This window comes from Solanum pennellii, chromosome 6 (assembly GCF_001406875.1).
Source record: "Solanum pennellii chromosome 6, SPENNV200".
NCBI lineage: Eukaryota > Viridiplantae > Streptophyta > Magnoliopsida > Solanales > Solanaceae > Solanum > Solanum pennellii.
In genome coordinates, this window is record NC_028642.1 from 37,287,494 (window position 1) to 37,305,420 (window position 17,927).

A 17,927-nucleotide genomic window follows, 5' to 3' on the forward strand; every position below is an offset into this window, starting at 1 on the left:
TCTCGTATAGATCATGAAAAACAAATTCCTGGAAGACCTGAGGATGATTCTAATGTTGATCATAATTCTGCTACAGACCTTGGGGAGTACTTCTGATGCTGTCAATACTAGAAGAACATCAGGAATGGTATCTAAACAACCTATATGGTTGAAAGATTGTGTGTACAAGTCCAAATCCTTATATCCAATGTCTAATCATTTGTCTTACGAGAATACTAGTGCCAAATTCCAAAGTTATCTCACAAAATTTTCTTAAATTGTGGAGCCACAGACTTTTAAAGAAGAAGCCAAGGATGCTAGATGGATTGAAGCCATGAATTGGAAATCAAAGCTCTAGAAGACAATAACAGTTGGACCATTGTTGACCTCCCAGCAAGCAAAAATACAGTGGGTTCTAAGTGGGTCTATAAGATCAAGTTTCAGCCAAATGGAAAAGTAAACAGATTCAAATCAAGTCTAGTTGCCAAAGGATATAGTCACAGAGAAGGTCTTGACTATCATGAGACCTTTTCTCCTGTGGCTAAGATGGTCACAGTGAGATCAGTTATTGCACTTGCAGCCTCCAAAGGATGGAATATGTTCCAAATGGATGTCTTTAATGCGTTTCTCCAAGCTGATTTATGTTAAGAAGTGTACATGGAGATGCCTGAGGGTTTCAGAAGCCAAGGGGAGACTAAAGTATGCAAGTTACAGAAATCACTGTATGGGCTTAAACAAGCCTCAAGACAGTGGAATATAAAGCTAACAGAGGCACCATTGGCAATGATTTTGTTCAAAGCAACCATGATTACTCATTATTTACAAAGAAGAAGGGTGCAGACATTGTCATCATCCTTGCCTATGTAGATGACCTACTAATCACAGGAAGTTGTAGTAAAATGATTCGTGATGCAAAGGATGTACTTCACAAGCAATTCAAAGTCAAAGATCTAGGAGATCTCAAGTATTTTTTAGGGATAGAAGTATTTGAGATCTAAATATCTAGAATATTATTGAATCAAAAGAAGTATGTGTTGGAATTAATTTCAGAAATGGGACTAGGAGGAGCCAAACCATCAACAACACCTTTGGAAACTAATGTCAATTTAAAAACAACAGAATTCGATGAGTTAACAAAGAGAAAACGTGATACATTACTAGAAAATGCTGGTTCTTATCAAAGACTAATTGGTAAGCTACTGTACTTAACCATAACAAGGCCGGACATCAGCTACACTGCAAATACTGAGTCAATTCATGCAGCAGCCAAAATAGTCTCACTGGGAAGCAGAAATCAGAGTAGTAAAATACTTGATGCTTGCACCAGGGCAAGGTATTCTGATGAGTTCGACATCTAGTCATGAGCTCACATGTTGGTGTGATTCAGACTGGGCAGCTTGCCCAAATACCAGAAGATCTGTAACAGGTTATTTAGTTAAATTTGGGAGTTCATTGGTGTCATGGAAGTCCAAGAAACAACAGACAGTGTCAAGGAGTTCTGCAGAAGCAGAATATAAAAGTATGGCTTCAGTAGTAGCTAAAGTTACATGGTTGCTGGGATTGTTTCAAGAGTTGGGAGTAAAAGTGACACAACCTGTGACAGTTATGAGTGATAGTAAAGCTGCTTTACAGATTGCGTCTAATCCAATATTTCATGAAAGAACGAAGCAAATTTAAATAGACTGTCATTTTATCCGAGAGAAAATTAAGAGTGGAATATCAAAAATATATTTGTGACAACTGAAGAACAAGAAGCAAATTTGCTGACTTAAGGGCTAAGTAAAGTGCAACATTTCTATTTGATGAACAAGCTGGGCGTGTTCAACATTTTACACCCTCCAGCTTGAGGGGGAGTATTGAACGTGGCATTTTGGGTTGTTAATATTGCTACAGTTAGTTAGATTAGTTGCTAATGGTCCAACTGTATAAGTAGTTAGTTAGAAAGTTATTGCAGCATCTTTTCTATATATATATATATATATATATATATATATATCTATATATATATATGTATATATATATATGTAGTGTATTCATATTTCTTTTTAGTTTGATCAATACAATTTACATTTTCCAAATATTCTTCTCTGTATCTCTCTCTAGAGTATTGATCTTCATTGATGAATAGCTTGAGCTAAGCTCATATTTTCACATAAATAATATAATTTTCTACCAAAGGAGGTTTGAATTAACCCATGATTGTAAGATGGCTCCGTCACTATTCATGCCCATTCAAATTACCTCAAATAAGATGGAATGGAGGAAGTATAATATTTGTTTTATCATAACAAGTAAGACAAGAGACCTTTTGAAGAATCTCTTATTTCTTTAATCAATAACAATATGAATTCCCGCTTATTTTCACATTACAATTGAATTGAAATGGTCAACCGATTATGACAATTTATATTTCTTTTGGTAAATCTAAGACAAATTTGTATAATTTGCAAATCACATACCGGCCTTAATGTGAACATTCAACTAATCAAAGTCTAGATTTAAAATTTATTAGTTTAAGTTTACAAGTATTTTGAATTATTAAAACCAAAGTTTTTCTACTCGAAATGATAAATATATTTGCAAATTGATAAGCATTTGTCAGTTGATATTTCCGGGTTAATTTAAGAGGCCATTAAAAATAGATTTTAAATATTTTCTTTATCTAAATTTTTTGGAATCAAGTGAAAGATGGAGCTATATTTCATTATATTTTTTTCACATAATATTAGGAATAATGCTCATTCTTAAATATATTTAAATACAATTTCAAAAATGAAAAATAAATTGAAAACATTTATTTTTCAAATTAAAAATATAATCAAATTTAAATAAAATAAAACTTATTTTCAAATAAATAAATAATTTTTATTACCTGGTTCTTTATTTAACGGAGAGATTGTTAGGAAGGTGGCCAATTTGATTAAAGTATTTTTGACAGAATAATTCTTTCTTATTATACTCGGCTTATCGTTCAATTTGATTTTAATGTTTATTAATTTAACTTATCGGTTATCGATTTATACGCTAAATTATTAGGAAGTATTAAAATATTGATGTATTGATGCATCAATTATTGATCGTTATCGGTTTGGTTATCGATTCGAGACAAAGAATAAATAATTTAAAGTCACTTTAAAACATGATGGCAAACCAACTAAACCATGCACATGAGTTGATATATTATATCTTGCTAAAAAACAATAGTAACACATGTAGAATTAATAACCGTAAGTTTGAACTGCCAAAAATAAAAATATGAAACTAAATCCTAAGGCAAAAAGTTTATATACTGAATGATATAAAAATAATATATTAATTTATGAATCGCCTATCGGGTTAACATGTAACCTGTTAAGATAAAACTTCAAATCGTTAAGAATCGATAACCCAATAATAAAAACAATTAAATTTGTTATCAAACCGCCGTTAAATCAATAAACCATTACCGATAAATTAATATATATATTTTTTCGATTCAAAATATTGATTTTGGTTCGATTTTGAATATCCCTACATGGCATAGAATATAAAAAAAATATTAAAAACTATTCTATTTCAGATCTAGACTTTATAAACGANAATATATATATATATATATACACACACATACATACCAACTCATCATAAGAATAACTTTGAAGTGTGATGAGTTGGTATAATTTTTATTTAGTTATTCTTATGGTGAGTTGGTATTTGAAAATTATGTAACGAGACCTCAATTGATTAGCCAAAATCGTTGAATAATTCGTACTCTAATATAATGCAAATGTTAACCTCATCCAGCTGTTGATATCATTATTTTGGTTATTTGATATTTATAATGATTAAATTAATGGAATCTTAACCTAATGCATCTTTAATAAATACTGATAATCAGCACATTGTATTGGGGGAAATGGTTTTGTATACTTAACAAAAAATTTACAAAATTTTATGGCTGTTTTATAAGAGACTTTGGCCTCACTTGTTTCTAATAGAACTAAGAGGTCTCAATTTGAATATACATCTGTGTATTAAGATTTGAGTCTTTTGATCTGAATACACATCTGAATATTAAGATGTGGTTTCTAAATCTGAACACTAAATAATTAATGATGTTTGTTTTCAATAACTTAATGTGGAAGTGAAATTGAACATTATATTAATAAAATATTATAAAATTTTCATTTCAACAAAATATATCACTTTTGATTAAAAAAAGTTTTGATAATCATGATTTGGAGTATTATTTTCATTCAAAAACCTTGATAAACAACAATACACCAAAAATATTATTGCAACCAATGTTCTTTACACACATCAATACAAAAAAATTATTAATATAAAAAAATACTTGAAAGGATTTATGAAAATATATTGTTATTTGTAGTTTTGATGATTTGACAAAAACAGGGACCTTGTGAAAGAACCTGGTTCTTAGCTCAATATGCTTTTTGCGGCCAGCTGGAGAAAGTACAAAAAGTTGGTGCACAGTCTCCAACAGTGGCAGAAACGGCAGAGAGGTCAGAAACCTAAACCAATGGTATGGCGTTAAGGATTGTGACCTTTCTTCTAAAAGGACAACAACTCCACATTCACAAGTTAGTTTTTGCAACTTGAAAAGAAAATCAAGAACTCTTGCAAAGGCTGAGAAAATTAAGAATAAGGAATATTTCAAACGATTCAAGCTGAAGTGAAGATAGCGTGTGTGTGATTTAGAAGTATTTCTTTTGATCTAATATTGCAAACTGATCCTAAAACTTATAAAGGTTTCACTGTGGTCTGATCTGAAAATTCTAAGTTAGTTAAGTTTAACTAATTTAGTGGGCAACCTGTGTGTTACTTAGAAAATCCTAAATCATTAGTAGGTTGATGGTTTGGTGGGCTGTCTGTAAGATTGCTTAGAAAATCCTAAGTTGTCTAGAAGTGATAGCTTAGTAGGCAGAGTAACATCTGCTTAGGCTCATCAAGCAATAGAGTTATTGCTTGATGGTGAGACTAATAACTTGTTATCACATTTGTTGTAACCGGTTTACTTTTGCTCTTGAAAATTAATGAAACGGTTTGAAAATCCTATGTGAAAGGTCGTGGTTTTACTCCCTTGAGCAAGGAGTTTTCCACGTAAACTCACAATGTTCATTAATCTACATTTATTTACAGTTGTTATCTTTTTAGTGTGTCAAGGGACCTGGTCCATTGACTTGTTGGACGCACAGATTCTAACAAGTGGTATTAGAGCATGTTCTCTCTATCTGGTTAACACCAAGAGAGTAATTCATGTTCTAGAATGGCTTCTCCACTAAATCTGGAAAAAGGTCAATCTTCAACTCGACCCCCTCAATTCAATGGCCAGATCTATAGCTTGTGGAAAACAAGGATGCATGATTTCTCATGGCTGAAGATAGTGAGCTATGTGATATTATCTTGGATGGACCATTTATTCCAACATCTGTAGTAAAAGATGGTGAGATCACTCGAGTTATTCCAAAGACTCCGCAACAATACAGTGAAGCTGATAGGAAAAAGATTGAAAAGTGCTACAAAGCAAAGAAGTTGCTTGTTTGTGGTATAGGTGCTGAAGAATTTAATCGTGTCTCTGCGTGTGAATAAGCAAAGGAGATCTGGTATTGCTTAAGAACTGCTCATGAAGGGACTGAACAAGTTAAGGAGTAAAATTTAGACATGCTTATCTCTCAATACGAAAACTTCAAAATGAGAGAAGGAGATACTATTCATGACATGTATACCAAACTCTCGTCCATCACAAATGAGCTGCGAAGTCTTGGAGAACCCATCAGTATGAGCAAGCAAGTTAGGAAAGTTCTTCAAATTCTCCTAATTCCTGGAATGCAAGGTTGATGCTATCATTGAAGCAGAATATGAAAGTGTTAACCATGAATGCTCTCATCGGAAAGCTCAAGACACATGAGATGAACAGAAGTCATGATTTGACAAAAAAGAGAAGCCAAGAAGGACAAATATCTACTGCTAAATTTCCAGCCTGAAGAAGAATCTAGTGAAGATGATGATATGGCTTATCTTACAAAGTGCTTAAGAAAATTTTAAGAAAAAACAAAGGCTTCATAAAGGGAGGAAATTTTCCTGGAGCTGCAACTGCCAATGACACTTGTCACAAGTGTGGAAAGGCTGGACATTTTATAAGGGATTGTCCACTACTCAAGGCTGAAAACAAAGAATATCAAAGGCCAAGAGGTAAAAAGGACAAGCGCAGGGACCTGGAACTTGACAAAAATGACCGAAAAGCTGCAGCTGATTATGTAGTAAAGAAAGCTCTTGTTGCATGGGGTGATTCCTCAAGTGAATCAAAAGATTTTGAAGAACCTAAAGATGCATCAATGGTGGTGGTTCAAGATGAGGAAAATGTATTCAATGAAATGTTTGCCTTCATGGCTCAGTCAGATGAGGAAGATAATGAAGATAAGGTTACTCTTCTTGACTTTAAGCAAAATTTGAATACTTACTCTCTTAAAAGATTTAGAAGATTAGCAAATGTTTTGATTGATTCTGTGATAGAGTTAACCTCTGAGAGAGATTCCATGAATGCTAAATTTGAAAGTCTGAGTGAGAATATAGAGCAGATGGGTATGAAAATCTCAGTCATTGAAAACCAAATGGTTGTTCTAGAATCTGAAAAACTAGAACTCAAAAACCAATTGGACTTAATGATTGAGAAATCTTGATAAAGGAAAGGAGATCTACCAGTTTACAAATGGAATTGGAAGAAAATCTAAAAACTACTAAGACTAAACTTTCTTTAGCATTGGAAAGGAATAGTAACTTATAAAGGGACCTAGTTCAGCTCAAGGAAGAACTCACTAATTCCCTTAAATGGAAAAAATCCTCAAAATTACTTTCCTATGTAACAAATCAAAGCAATTACAACAAAAAAGGTCTGGCGGAGTTTGAATATTACTCCCCCCTACAATCCCCATAGTAAATACGTGTATGTTTCTGATAACTTGTTGTGTCTTCACTGTGGTAGAAATGGGCACTTAAAAGGGGAATGTAAAGCTTGGAAAGAATCACAAGAAAGGTTTTCGATCTATACAAGACAGAAAAAAATTCGTAGAAGGGGCCCTGGTCCTCCTAGAAAGTCTATAATAAAAAAGGACCTAAAATTACCTCACTGGGCAAGAAACTCTTTGATCACCCCTTTATCTGCTTTCTGGGAACTCAAGTTGAAATGGGTTCCCAAGTCTAACAAGTGATACTTGCTGTAGGTGAGCGAAAGGAGTAGCAGTCAGTGTTGGTACATGGATATTGGATGATCCAAACACATGACTAGAAACACAAAAAACATCCTCTCGCTCAAGGCACTTCAATGTGGAAGTTTCTGTTTTGGTGCTGGCCCGTCCTCTAGGTACCTTTGGAAGGTGGAAATAAGGGGTATATTCTAGGTGTTGGCAGAGTTGGCAAATCAGTAGAAGAATCCATTGAAAATGTGTATTATGTAGGCGGATTAAAGTACAATCTTCTCAGCGTATCTCAGATCTGTGACAAGGGAAATAAAGTAAAATTCACCTCAGAGAAGTGCACTGTAGTCAATCTGATTACAAAAAAAGTGGTTCTTACTGCTCAAAGATGTAAAAACATGTATGTGGCAAACCTTGAAACATCTCATGGAGATGATCTGACATGTCTAAGTGCTCAGAGTGATAATGTTGATCTATGTGAATATTAGGTCATGCGAGCTCGTCTTTACTGAATAAACTGGTTTCTAGAGACCAGGTCTTGGGTCTGCCAAAGTTAAAATTCAGTGAAAGTAAAGTGTGTGAAGCTTGTGTGAAAAACAAATCAAATCATCCTTCAAGTCAAAGAAGCAAGTGAGCTCTTCAAGAACATTAGAACTGTTGCACATGGATCTGTGTGGACCTCTAAAAGTTCAAAGCAGAAGCGGAAAGAAATACATTTTGGTGATTGTTGATGATTACTCAAGGTTCACATGGACGAGGTTCTTAAGATCAAAAGTTGAGACACCTGATGTGCTGATTGTATTCTTCAAAATGTAACAAACCAAATTGAATCATTTGATAGATGGGATTAGATCTGCTCATGGAACTGAGTTTGAAAACTCAAAGGTTGAAGAATTCTTTTTAGAAAAGGGTATAAGTCACAACTTTTAAGCTCCAAAAACTCCATAGAAAAACATAGTAGTGGAGATAAAGAACAAAATTTTGGTAAATATTGCCAGAACCATGCTTATTGAGTCAAATCGTTCTCAAAATTTCTAGGCTGAAGCAGTTAACACAGCATGTTATGTTACAAACAGGTGCTTGATAAGGTCATTTTTTAACAGAACTTCTTATGAAATACTCAAAAACAAGAAACCTAAGTTGAGTTATCTAAGGGCGTTCGACTGCAAATGTTTTGTGTTGAACAACAGTAAAGATGATCTTGGAAAGTTTGATCCTCGAAGTGATGAAGGAGTTTTTGTGGGATATTCATCGTCAAGCAAGGCTTACAGAGTATTCAACAAAACAACTCAATGCATTGAGGAAAGTATTCATGTGGTTTTTGATGAAGATGGTAATCTAAAACGGACATAATCAGATGATGAAGATGAATTGAATGAGTTGTTCCAAGTTCAGAAAAGTGAAAGAAGGTGAACCTTTGGAGACTGATAATGCTGATCCAGGTTCATCCGAAAAGACTGAGGAAAATGATAAATCTGAAGAAGGACCTGGTCCCATGCACAATGAAAATCAAGATATAACTCATTCTCCAGAAAATGAGAATTTTGATGATGAAGAAGATGATACTGATCAACCTCAACCCTTGAAATCAAGGCCTGCATGGAAGCACAATTCATATCATCCGCTTGATAGTCTCATTTCACCTTTGAATTCTTGAGTACATACTAGATCAAAAATAAGAAATCTAGTTGCTTTTTCAGCTTTCATTTCAACAATTGAGCCTAAAAATGTAAAAGAGGCTTTGTGTGATGCAGACTGGGTTAACTCAATGCAAGAAGAACTACATCAGTTTGAGAGAAACAAAGTATGGTACCTCGTCCCAAGACCTATTGACAGAGCATTTATAGGGACTAGGTGGGTGTTCAGAAATAAGTTTGATGAGAGCGTTCTGATAACAAGGAATAAATCCAGATTGGTTGTTCAAGGATATAATAAGGAAGAGGGCATAGACTATGATGAGACATTTGCCCCAGTTGCTAGAATGGAGGCTATCAGAATTCTTATAGCCTTTGCTGATTTTATGGGATTCAAATTGTATCAGATGGATGTCAAAAGTTTTTTCATAAATGAAGACTTGAAGGAAGAGGTGTTTGTTAAACAACCTCATGGTTTTGAAGATGATGAGCTACCAAATCATGTGTTCAAATTAAATAAGGCCTTGTATGGGTTAAAACAAGCTCCCTGAGCTTGGTACGAGAGATTGTCCAAATTCCTGTTGAAAAATGGTTTCAAAAGGGGGAAAATTGATAATACCTTGTTCCTGATGAAAAGAGAACAAGAATTTCTCATTATACAGGTGTACATGGATGATATTATTTTTGGAGCTACATTTGAACACTTGTGCGAAGAATTTGCTACTTTAATGGGAAACGAGTTCGAGATGAGCATGATGGGTGAACTTACTTTCTTTTTGGTGCTGCAAATTAAGCAATCATCAGAGGGTACTTCAATCAGTCAGGAGAAGTACACAAAGGAGTTGATGAAGAAATTCAATATGATTGATTTCAAGCCTATAGATACTACTATGGGAACAAATTCCGAACTTGTAGCAGATGAACATGATCCTCTTGTGAATCAAATCATGTATAGGGAAATTATTTGGTCCTTGTTGTATATAACTGCTAGTAGACCTGACATTATGTACAATGTTGGAGTATGTGCTAGGTTGCAAGCATGTCCTCGAGATTCACATTTAAAAGCTGTGAAACGGATACTAAGATACTTGAAGAAAATAGGGGACCTAGTCCTATTCTATCCTACTAGTGATTCTTTTAATTTAGTCGGGTTTGTTGATGATGATTTTGCAGGCTATCAAGTAGACATGAAGAGTACTTCAGGCATGGCACATTTTCTTGGGTCATCTCTTATTTCTTGGGGAACGAAGAAACAGAACTCTGTGGCTCTCTCAATGGCTGAAGCTAAATATGTAGCTGCAGCTTCATGTTGTTCTCATATTTTGTGGATTAAGAAACACTTAGAAGACTTTGGAGTGTGCATAAAGTCAAAACATCTTATGTGTGACAACACAATTGCTGTCAGTATGGGAAAGAATCCGGTTCAACATAAGAGAACAAAACATATTGATGCGAGAGATCACTTCTTGAGAGATAATGTTGAAAAGGGAAATATTGTTTTGACATATTGCAGAACAGAGTATCAAATTGCATACATCTTCACCAAGGCTCTCAGCAAAGACCAGTTTGAGAGTAACAGGCTGAAGTTGGGAATGGTGAATCCAAATTGATCTAAAGTCATTCAAAAGCATGAAATTTCCTTGGTGGCTAAAATTTGTAGTGTAGGTATCCTCTTTACTAATAATAAATTTTCTAAGTAAGGTCAATGTTGTACCTATTGCAGGTATACATTCATGAAAGAAGTACAAAAACAAAGCATGGCTAGAACCATTAAGGAATGGGGTTTCACTTGTAGTAAGGGACCTGGTCATTCCAGAGGTTAGTTTTCTTTACATTATTTTTAAACTGATTTGAAAAAGGACAGTTGAAATGGCCACATGTCAGTCATCGATCATTATGACCGTTAGTCCCAGCTCTTAACTCCAAGCGATACCTCAAAGCTATTTTCTTCTTCGATTATATTTCCTATTATTTTTTCTAACCGTCTATGTGTTCCGTATAATGTTTTTTTAAACACATTTATAATTGTGATTTAGTGCTCAAATGAAATGAACGTCTAAACTTCATATTCCACTATGCTCATTCATAATATAGTTTATTCCTTCCTTGTGCATCTGTCTAATATGAGTGCAAATATAAAAACCTAGCAACAAATAGACAGGAAAATGGATGTGTTACACCTATATTTGTTAGGTTTTGTGATTTTATTGTAGTGAAGAAACCTTTGACAATAATGAAAAATGAGGGGAGCTCTTTGAAATTTTGATAAGTACAAGAGGTGGGGGTTGGGGTGAATATGGAAATTAATGTGTGGAGTAAGGCGAATGCGGCAAAGAGAAAATTCAATTTATAAATATGATGTATATTTTCGTAATCATGCACCTATCTTACCGAATTCTTGATACACCACCACATTAGGTAGTTAAGGGTCAGTTTTTGAAAGTTTGACTTTTTTTTTGCTTATAAAATGTCAGTTCACATTAGTTGTTCGAAAGTAAAATAACTCACTCTATGGACTCTATGAATCTCTATATGCTAGCAAATTTCATATACGGTCAATTAAACGTAATGAATTATACGTTTTGAACATTACTTCTAATATAAAACTTATTATTTCCTTACCAAATGCATGTGTTAATATGTTGAAGAAGGTGAAGTTTCGGATAAGTAAACTTAGTCATGGTAGTTAGTGTTAGTTATTAAAGCATTCAATAATCTAAAATTTGTATGTTTCACTCATAAGTTCACCATTCAGTATAAGCTAATAATGTGAATATATGATATCAGAATCAAAAGGGTCATGATTAAGTCTTAAGCAATATTTTGAATAGGTATATAAAGAATATAGGTATATATATGGACATCAAAAATAATTGAATGTTGTGAACACATATTTTATTGTTTGATAAGGGTAAAGTTGGTAAACGAGAGGGGAGGAAGTCACTCAACCAAATTATATGACTTTTTTTCTTATACTATTTATTAGTTGTAGCATTATTAAGTATCATGTTCATCATTAGTTAGGTAGATCTACATTATTAGTTATAAGTTCAGTAGTACTTAATAGGTTTTGTTCAAACTCTATATTGTATCGAAAAACCCACGTAACAATTAATCTATCTATCTATCTATCTATCTATCTATCTATCTATCTATCTATCTATCTATCTATCTATCTATCTATCTATCTATCTATCTATCTATCTATCTATCTATCTATCTATCTATCTATCTATCTATCTATCTATCTATCTATCTATCTATCTATCTATCTATCTATCTATCTATCTATCTATCTATCTATCTATCTATCTATCTATCTATCTATCTATCTATCTATCTATCTATCTATCTATCTATCTATCTATCTATCTATCTATCTATCTATCTATCTATCTATCTATCTATCTATCTATCTATCTATCTATCTATCTATCTATCTATCTATCTATCTATCTATCTATCTATCTATCTATCTATCTATCTATCTATCTATCTATCTATCTATCTATCTATCTATCTATCTATCTATCTATCTATCTATCTATCTATCTATCTATCTATCTATCTATCTATCTATCTATCTATCTATCTATCTATCTATCTATCTATCTATCTATCTATCTATCTATCTATCTATCTATCTATCTATCTATCTATCTATCTATCTATCTATCTATCTATCTATCTATCTATCTATCTATCTATCTATCTATCTATCTATCTATCTATCTATCTATCTATCTATCTATCTATCTATCTATCTATCTATCTATCTATCTATCTATCTATCTATCTATCTATCTATCTATCTATCTATCTATCTATCTATCTATCTATCTATCTATCTATCTATCTATCTATATATCTATCTATCTATCTATCTATCTATCTATCTATCTATCTATCTATCTATCTATCTATCTATCTATCTATCTATCTATCTATCTATCTATCTATCTATCTATCTATCTATCTATCTATCTATCTATCTATCTATCTATCTATCTATCTATCTATCTATCTATCTATCTATCTATCTATCTATCTATCTATCTATCTATCTATCTATCTATCTATCTATCTATCTATCTATCTATCTATCTATCTATCTATCTATCTATCTATCTATCTATCTATCTATCTATCTATCTATCTATCTATCTATCTATCTATCTATCTATCTATCTATCTATCTATCTATCTATCTATCTATCTATCTATCTATCTATCTATCTATCTATCTATCTATCTATCTATCTATCTATCTATCTATCTATCTATCTATCTATCTATCTATCTATCTATCTATCTATCTATCTATCTATCTATCTATCTATCTATCTATCTATCTATCTATCTATCTATCTATCTATCTATCTATCTATCTATCTATCTATCTATCTATCTATCTATCTATCTATCTATCTATCTATCTATCTATCTATCTATCTATCTATCTATCTATCTATCTATCTATCTATCTATCTATCTATCTATCTATCTATCTATCTATCTATCTATCTATCTATCTATCTATCTATCTATCTATCTATCTATCTATCTATCTATCTATCTATCTATCTATCTATCTATCTATCTATCTATCTATCTATCTATCTATCTATCTATCTATCTATCTATCTATCTATCTATCTATCTATCTATCTATCTATCTATCTATCTATCTATCTATCTATCTATCTATCTATCTATCTATCTATCTATCTATCTATCTATCTATCTATCTATCTATCTATCTATCTATCTATCTATCTATCTATCTATCTATCTATCTATCTATCTATCTATCTATCTATCTATCTATCTATCTATCTATCTATCTATCTATCTATCTATCTATCTATCTATCTATCTATCTATCTATCTATCTATCTATCTATCTATCTATCTATCTATCTATCTATCTATCTATCTATCTATCTATCTATCTATCTATCTATCTATCTATCTATCTATCTATCTATCTATCTATCTATCTATCTATCTATCTATCTATCTATCTATCTATCTATCTATCTATCTATCTATCTATCTATCTATCTATCTATCTATCTATCTATCTATCTATCTATCTATCTATCTATCTATCTATCTATCTATCTATCTATCTATCTATCTATCTATCTATCTATCTATCTATCTATCTATCTATCTATCTATCTATCTATCTATCTATCTATCTATCTATCTATCTATCTATCTATCTATCTATCTATCTATCTATCTATCTATCTATCTATCTATCTATCTATCTATCTATCTATCTATCTATCTATCTATCTATCTATCTATCTATCTATCTATCTATCTATATGTAAGCAAATAGCTCATTTGCGATCGAGCTTTATGTAGATCAAATAAATATTCTGCATCTACATAATCAAATCATTTTTGACTCATGGGAGATTGATCTATTTTATTGAAGCTCGTCTTTTCTTCTAAAAGAAAATCACGTGTTTTCTTCTAAAAGAAATCATACATCTTCTAGTATTTGCATATCCAGTAATATGTAAGTGCATCAATTACAATAATACATGACATTTTTAATCGAGGTTGAAAATATTTCTTTCTTTTTGTTAAGCAATCTCAAAACAATTCGGTACTCAATGGAATTGCTTTAAGACCGTTTAAATCCTTCAAATATTTTCATATAATCCTCATCGTCTAGTTAGACGTAATACGCATTCATTATGCATATTCAAGTATTTCTTCTATTGCATGATTGAAACAAACATCCACTACTGAAGAATATATCTCCACTTAATAATGTCAAGATTTTTGCAAAAATTCTTTATGCCCGGAGGCACAAATCACACTTTATATCTTATGGGTAATACTTTCGCACAATGATTCATTTGTACCATAGTAACATTATATTTTGATCCATGAACTCTAAGATCAACATCACTTTTCTAAGTTAAAACAAAATATACTTGAATAGTGCCAATCATTTATATGTCCACACTATATGCCATATTTGAATTTAAGATCCTCGTAACTATTTATAGAATTAAGTGCTACATCATATCAAATATACCATCGACAACCATTTTGATATCGATTCTAATACGACATAATCTATCGAGATCTCTTCATCTTTCATCATTTATAGGTACTTGAGCCTTTGCTAAGGTTTTATGAAATGTTATGTTATAGTGATCTTTCAAAGAACTTGCCTCATTATCACTACCATTTTGATAAGTTGCCCCTCTCATTCCTCAAGGAGTTTTAAATTTGGAATCGATTGGTCTATCACGCTTCTGGCGTACCATAGACTCTGTCCTTCAAGGACTATTTATTGGAGCATTTGCAACTTAACTAAAATAGTGGGTCAAAAAATACATCTAACAAATTACTTGCAACATTTTGGAAATGAATTATCTTTTGAAGTTCAAGTTAACATTTTTTTAACGAAGATCTAGATAATTCCCCCTACACATAATTTTTAGCTGCAACACATATATCGCCCTAATGTTAGGAGATCTAACATTCACCGTCAACCTCATTTGGGGATCCATCTTGGTGCGTGGTGGAACAATAAAATCATATGTGCGCACGTCAAATTTTTAGATGGAAATTATTTGGTTCCTGACCTTAAACCAATTGTGTTGGGAGAACCTTGTTGACTTGATGCATACATAATAAATAAACTCATCTCATACCAAATTTTATTTGAGAGATTTGTTCTCATAATCAATGCTCTAACTATAATTGGAGGCATACAATTTCTGCTAAACCAACTATCATTATCAACATGACTTTATGGTTTGGAACTATACTCTTAATTTAATAATTCGAGCAAACAAGCTTACAAAAATCATTTTGTAAGTTGATACAAATGCACATGTGACCATACCACTGATGCATCTATTAAATCATAATAGTAAACGGTCCACATGGCAGGTGAACGGGCCCATATTCACCTTTTAATATGTTCCAAATAATTTAGGGGATACAATCCCAACTTTAGCTGGTACAATTATCATTTTATGAAGAGAACAAACTAAGAAACATAATTATTGAAGAATCTTTTATTTCTTCAACATATAGCCACGTGAATTCTCAATTTCTCTTGCATCACATTTATATTGGAATGGCCAACCGATTATGCCAACTGATATTTATTCTAGTAAACTTTCAGTTTACTTTTGCATGTGATTCCATCATCATGCACATGTTTGTATACAACAAACAACGGAACGAAGTCTCATTTTCTTAAAGAAATGGACCATAACAATTTGTACATGTTTCATAAGTTTTTATTTGAAACTCAGTATCGTGTTTTTGCATTATGTAACTCACGTCAACATCACTTTAGGCGGTCAATGTACCAAATGTACTACCACTTTGTATTTCTTTATTTTGATTGAGGATTTACAAAATATTTTAAATTGGATTGCACCAACAACAATGTGCATAACTTCTCATACCTTTAACAATTACCTTCATATTTGAAGGACTATCTTAAGAAACAATATGTCCAGTTACCTTTTATACAATTTTAATGGACAAAATTACCTTCACATTTGAAGGAACATCTTAAGAACACATAATATTCTTTATTTTAATTACCACAATGATGACCAGTAATATTTTACCATACCCATATTCATACGTTCAACCACTTGTCATATTCAGACACAATACGCCCTACTACCACATTCATATAAGAAATTGGAGCAAATCAATTTGACAAATTTCATGACTTTTATCAAGAGCATATGAATTTGCTCAGCATCATCATTATTTTACTTTGGGACTTGAACCCAATGTCTTACCCATAAGAAGACATTTTAAGTCATTGTTTGTTGGGACTAACCCAACATTATCATGATGCATCAGGACTCACACCTGATGTATTACCCTTTTGGTGCGACATGACTTGAATCCTTCGTCTTACACTTAATCAATGACATAATAAGCCAAATATAACAGGACTCACCATTGAGCCTTGAAAAATATTATCACTTTGTGATTAACATGCACAATAAATATATAGCGAAAAAAAATATTCTCAACAAGGTATGTACTAATATCTTAAACTTGTCAAAGCATATAGTTACATATCGCATCATATTATGTTTGGTGCACGATGATTAAGTAAGTGAATTATCATTATACATCAAAGGATAAATTGCACATTAAGAAAATAAAAATTCCAATTACACTAAAATAAAACTGCTCACTACCACCACCTCGTTTTGAATTTCCATGTGAACCTAAAATATTTCACACAACAAAATAAATTGAAACTTTATGTAATAACCAAAATAGTGAACATGATCATAAATAAAATATAAATAAACTTCACGTACAAAAGAAAGTATATATAGTCATAGGTGAAAAAAATGCACAGTAACAATAATAGTAATCGTTCATCTTGTTCACAAGTAAAATATAAAATAGATTCCACAATAATTTACCTTTTTTTTTTGAGAGAAAAACAAACATAATTGGTTTAACTTATTTTGTTTACTTTGCTTAAATCTTTAAATGTTAGAATAATCGTGCTGATAACGTATAAGACAAGAGGAACAATATAAGATCACAATCTTTCTTTTAAGTATTCCCCAAATCTTCAAGTGTATACAATGTGAAGTCTATGCCTCTATTTATAGTGTTACATAGAGGCATACAAAAGTTCTTGGTGTACTGGATTTCTACATACATTATTTTATAACATTTATCAAATTGATTATTATTATCTTTGAATTTATATTCGTGCTCGTAGATTTTTAAATACAACTACTAACCTAACATTGAACTTAATGATATATTACCAACAAACTAACAATCAATTAGTAAATTTATCAGAAAAATAAATAATTATACTAACGTATTCAAAGTTTACCATCAACAAGGGTTGTGATGGAGTGGTAAGTACTCGTTCATCCTTAAGCAAGATATCTCGGGTTCGATTCCCCTTGGGTACGAAGTTACCTTTGTTAGGGATCTCATTACCCTCCAGGCAAAGTTTACTATCCAACGTAACTTTTATCTATTTATTTCTCAGTTCATTGAAGAACAACGTAACATTGCATCTAACTTCCAATCCTAGTTTTCATCATTTTATTCTATGGGTCGCAATAAGAATGTA

General features: G+C 32.0%; 1 protein-coding gene across 1 annotated transcript; it reads left to right on the forward strand.

Moving 5' to 3' along the window:
* Positions 1–1,031: 1,031 nt before the first annotated feature.
* LOC107022289 (uncharacterized mitochondrial protein AtMg00810-like) lies at positions 1,032–1,656 on the forward strand. The gene is made up of 2 exons (XM_015222943.1): positions 1,032–1,278; positions 1,367–1,656. Exons 1-2 carry the CDS (start codon positions 1,032–1,034, stop codon positions 1,654–1,656), a joined length of 537 nt encoding a protein of 178 aa, XP_015078429.1.
* The last annotated feature ends 16,271 nt before the right edge of the window (positions 1,657–17,927 follow it).

Excerpts from the sequence above, each read along its gene's own strand:
- LOC107022289 (XM_015222943.1), top strand. The coding sequence starts at position 1,032 with ATGGGACTAGGAGGAGCCAAACCATCAACAACACCTTTGGAAACTAAT. Across the intron at positions 1,279-1,366 it reads ACTGGGAAGCAGAAATCAGA|ACTGGGCAGCTTGCCCAAAT; the intron begins GTAGTAAAATAC and ends GGTGTGATTCAG.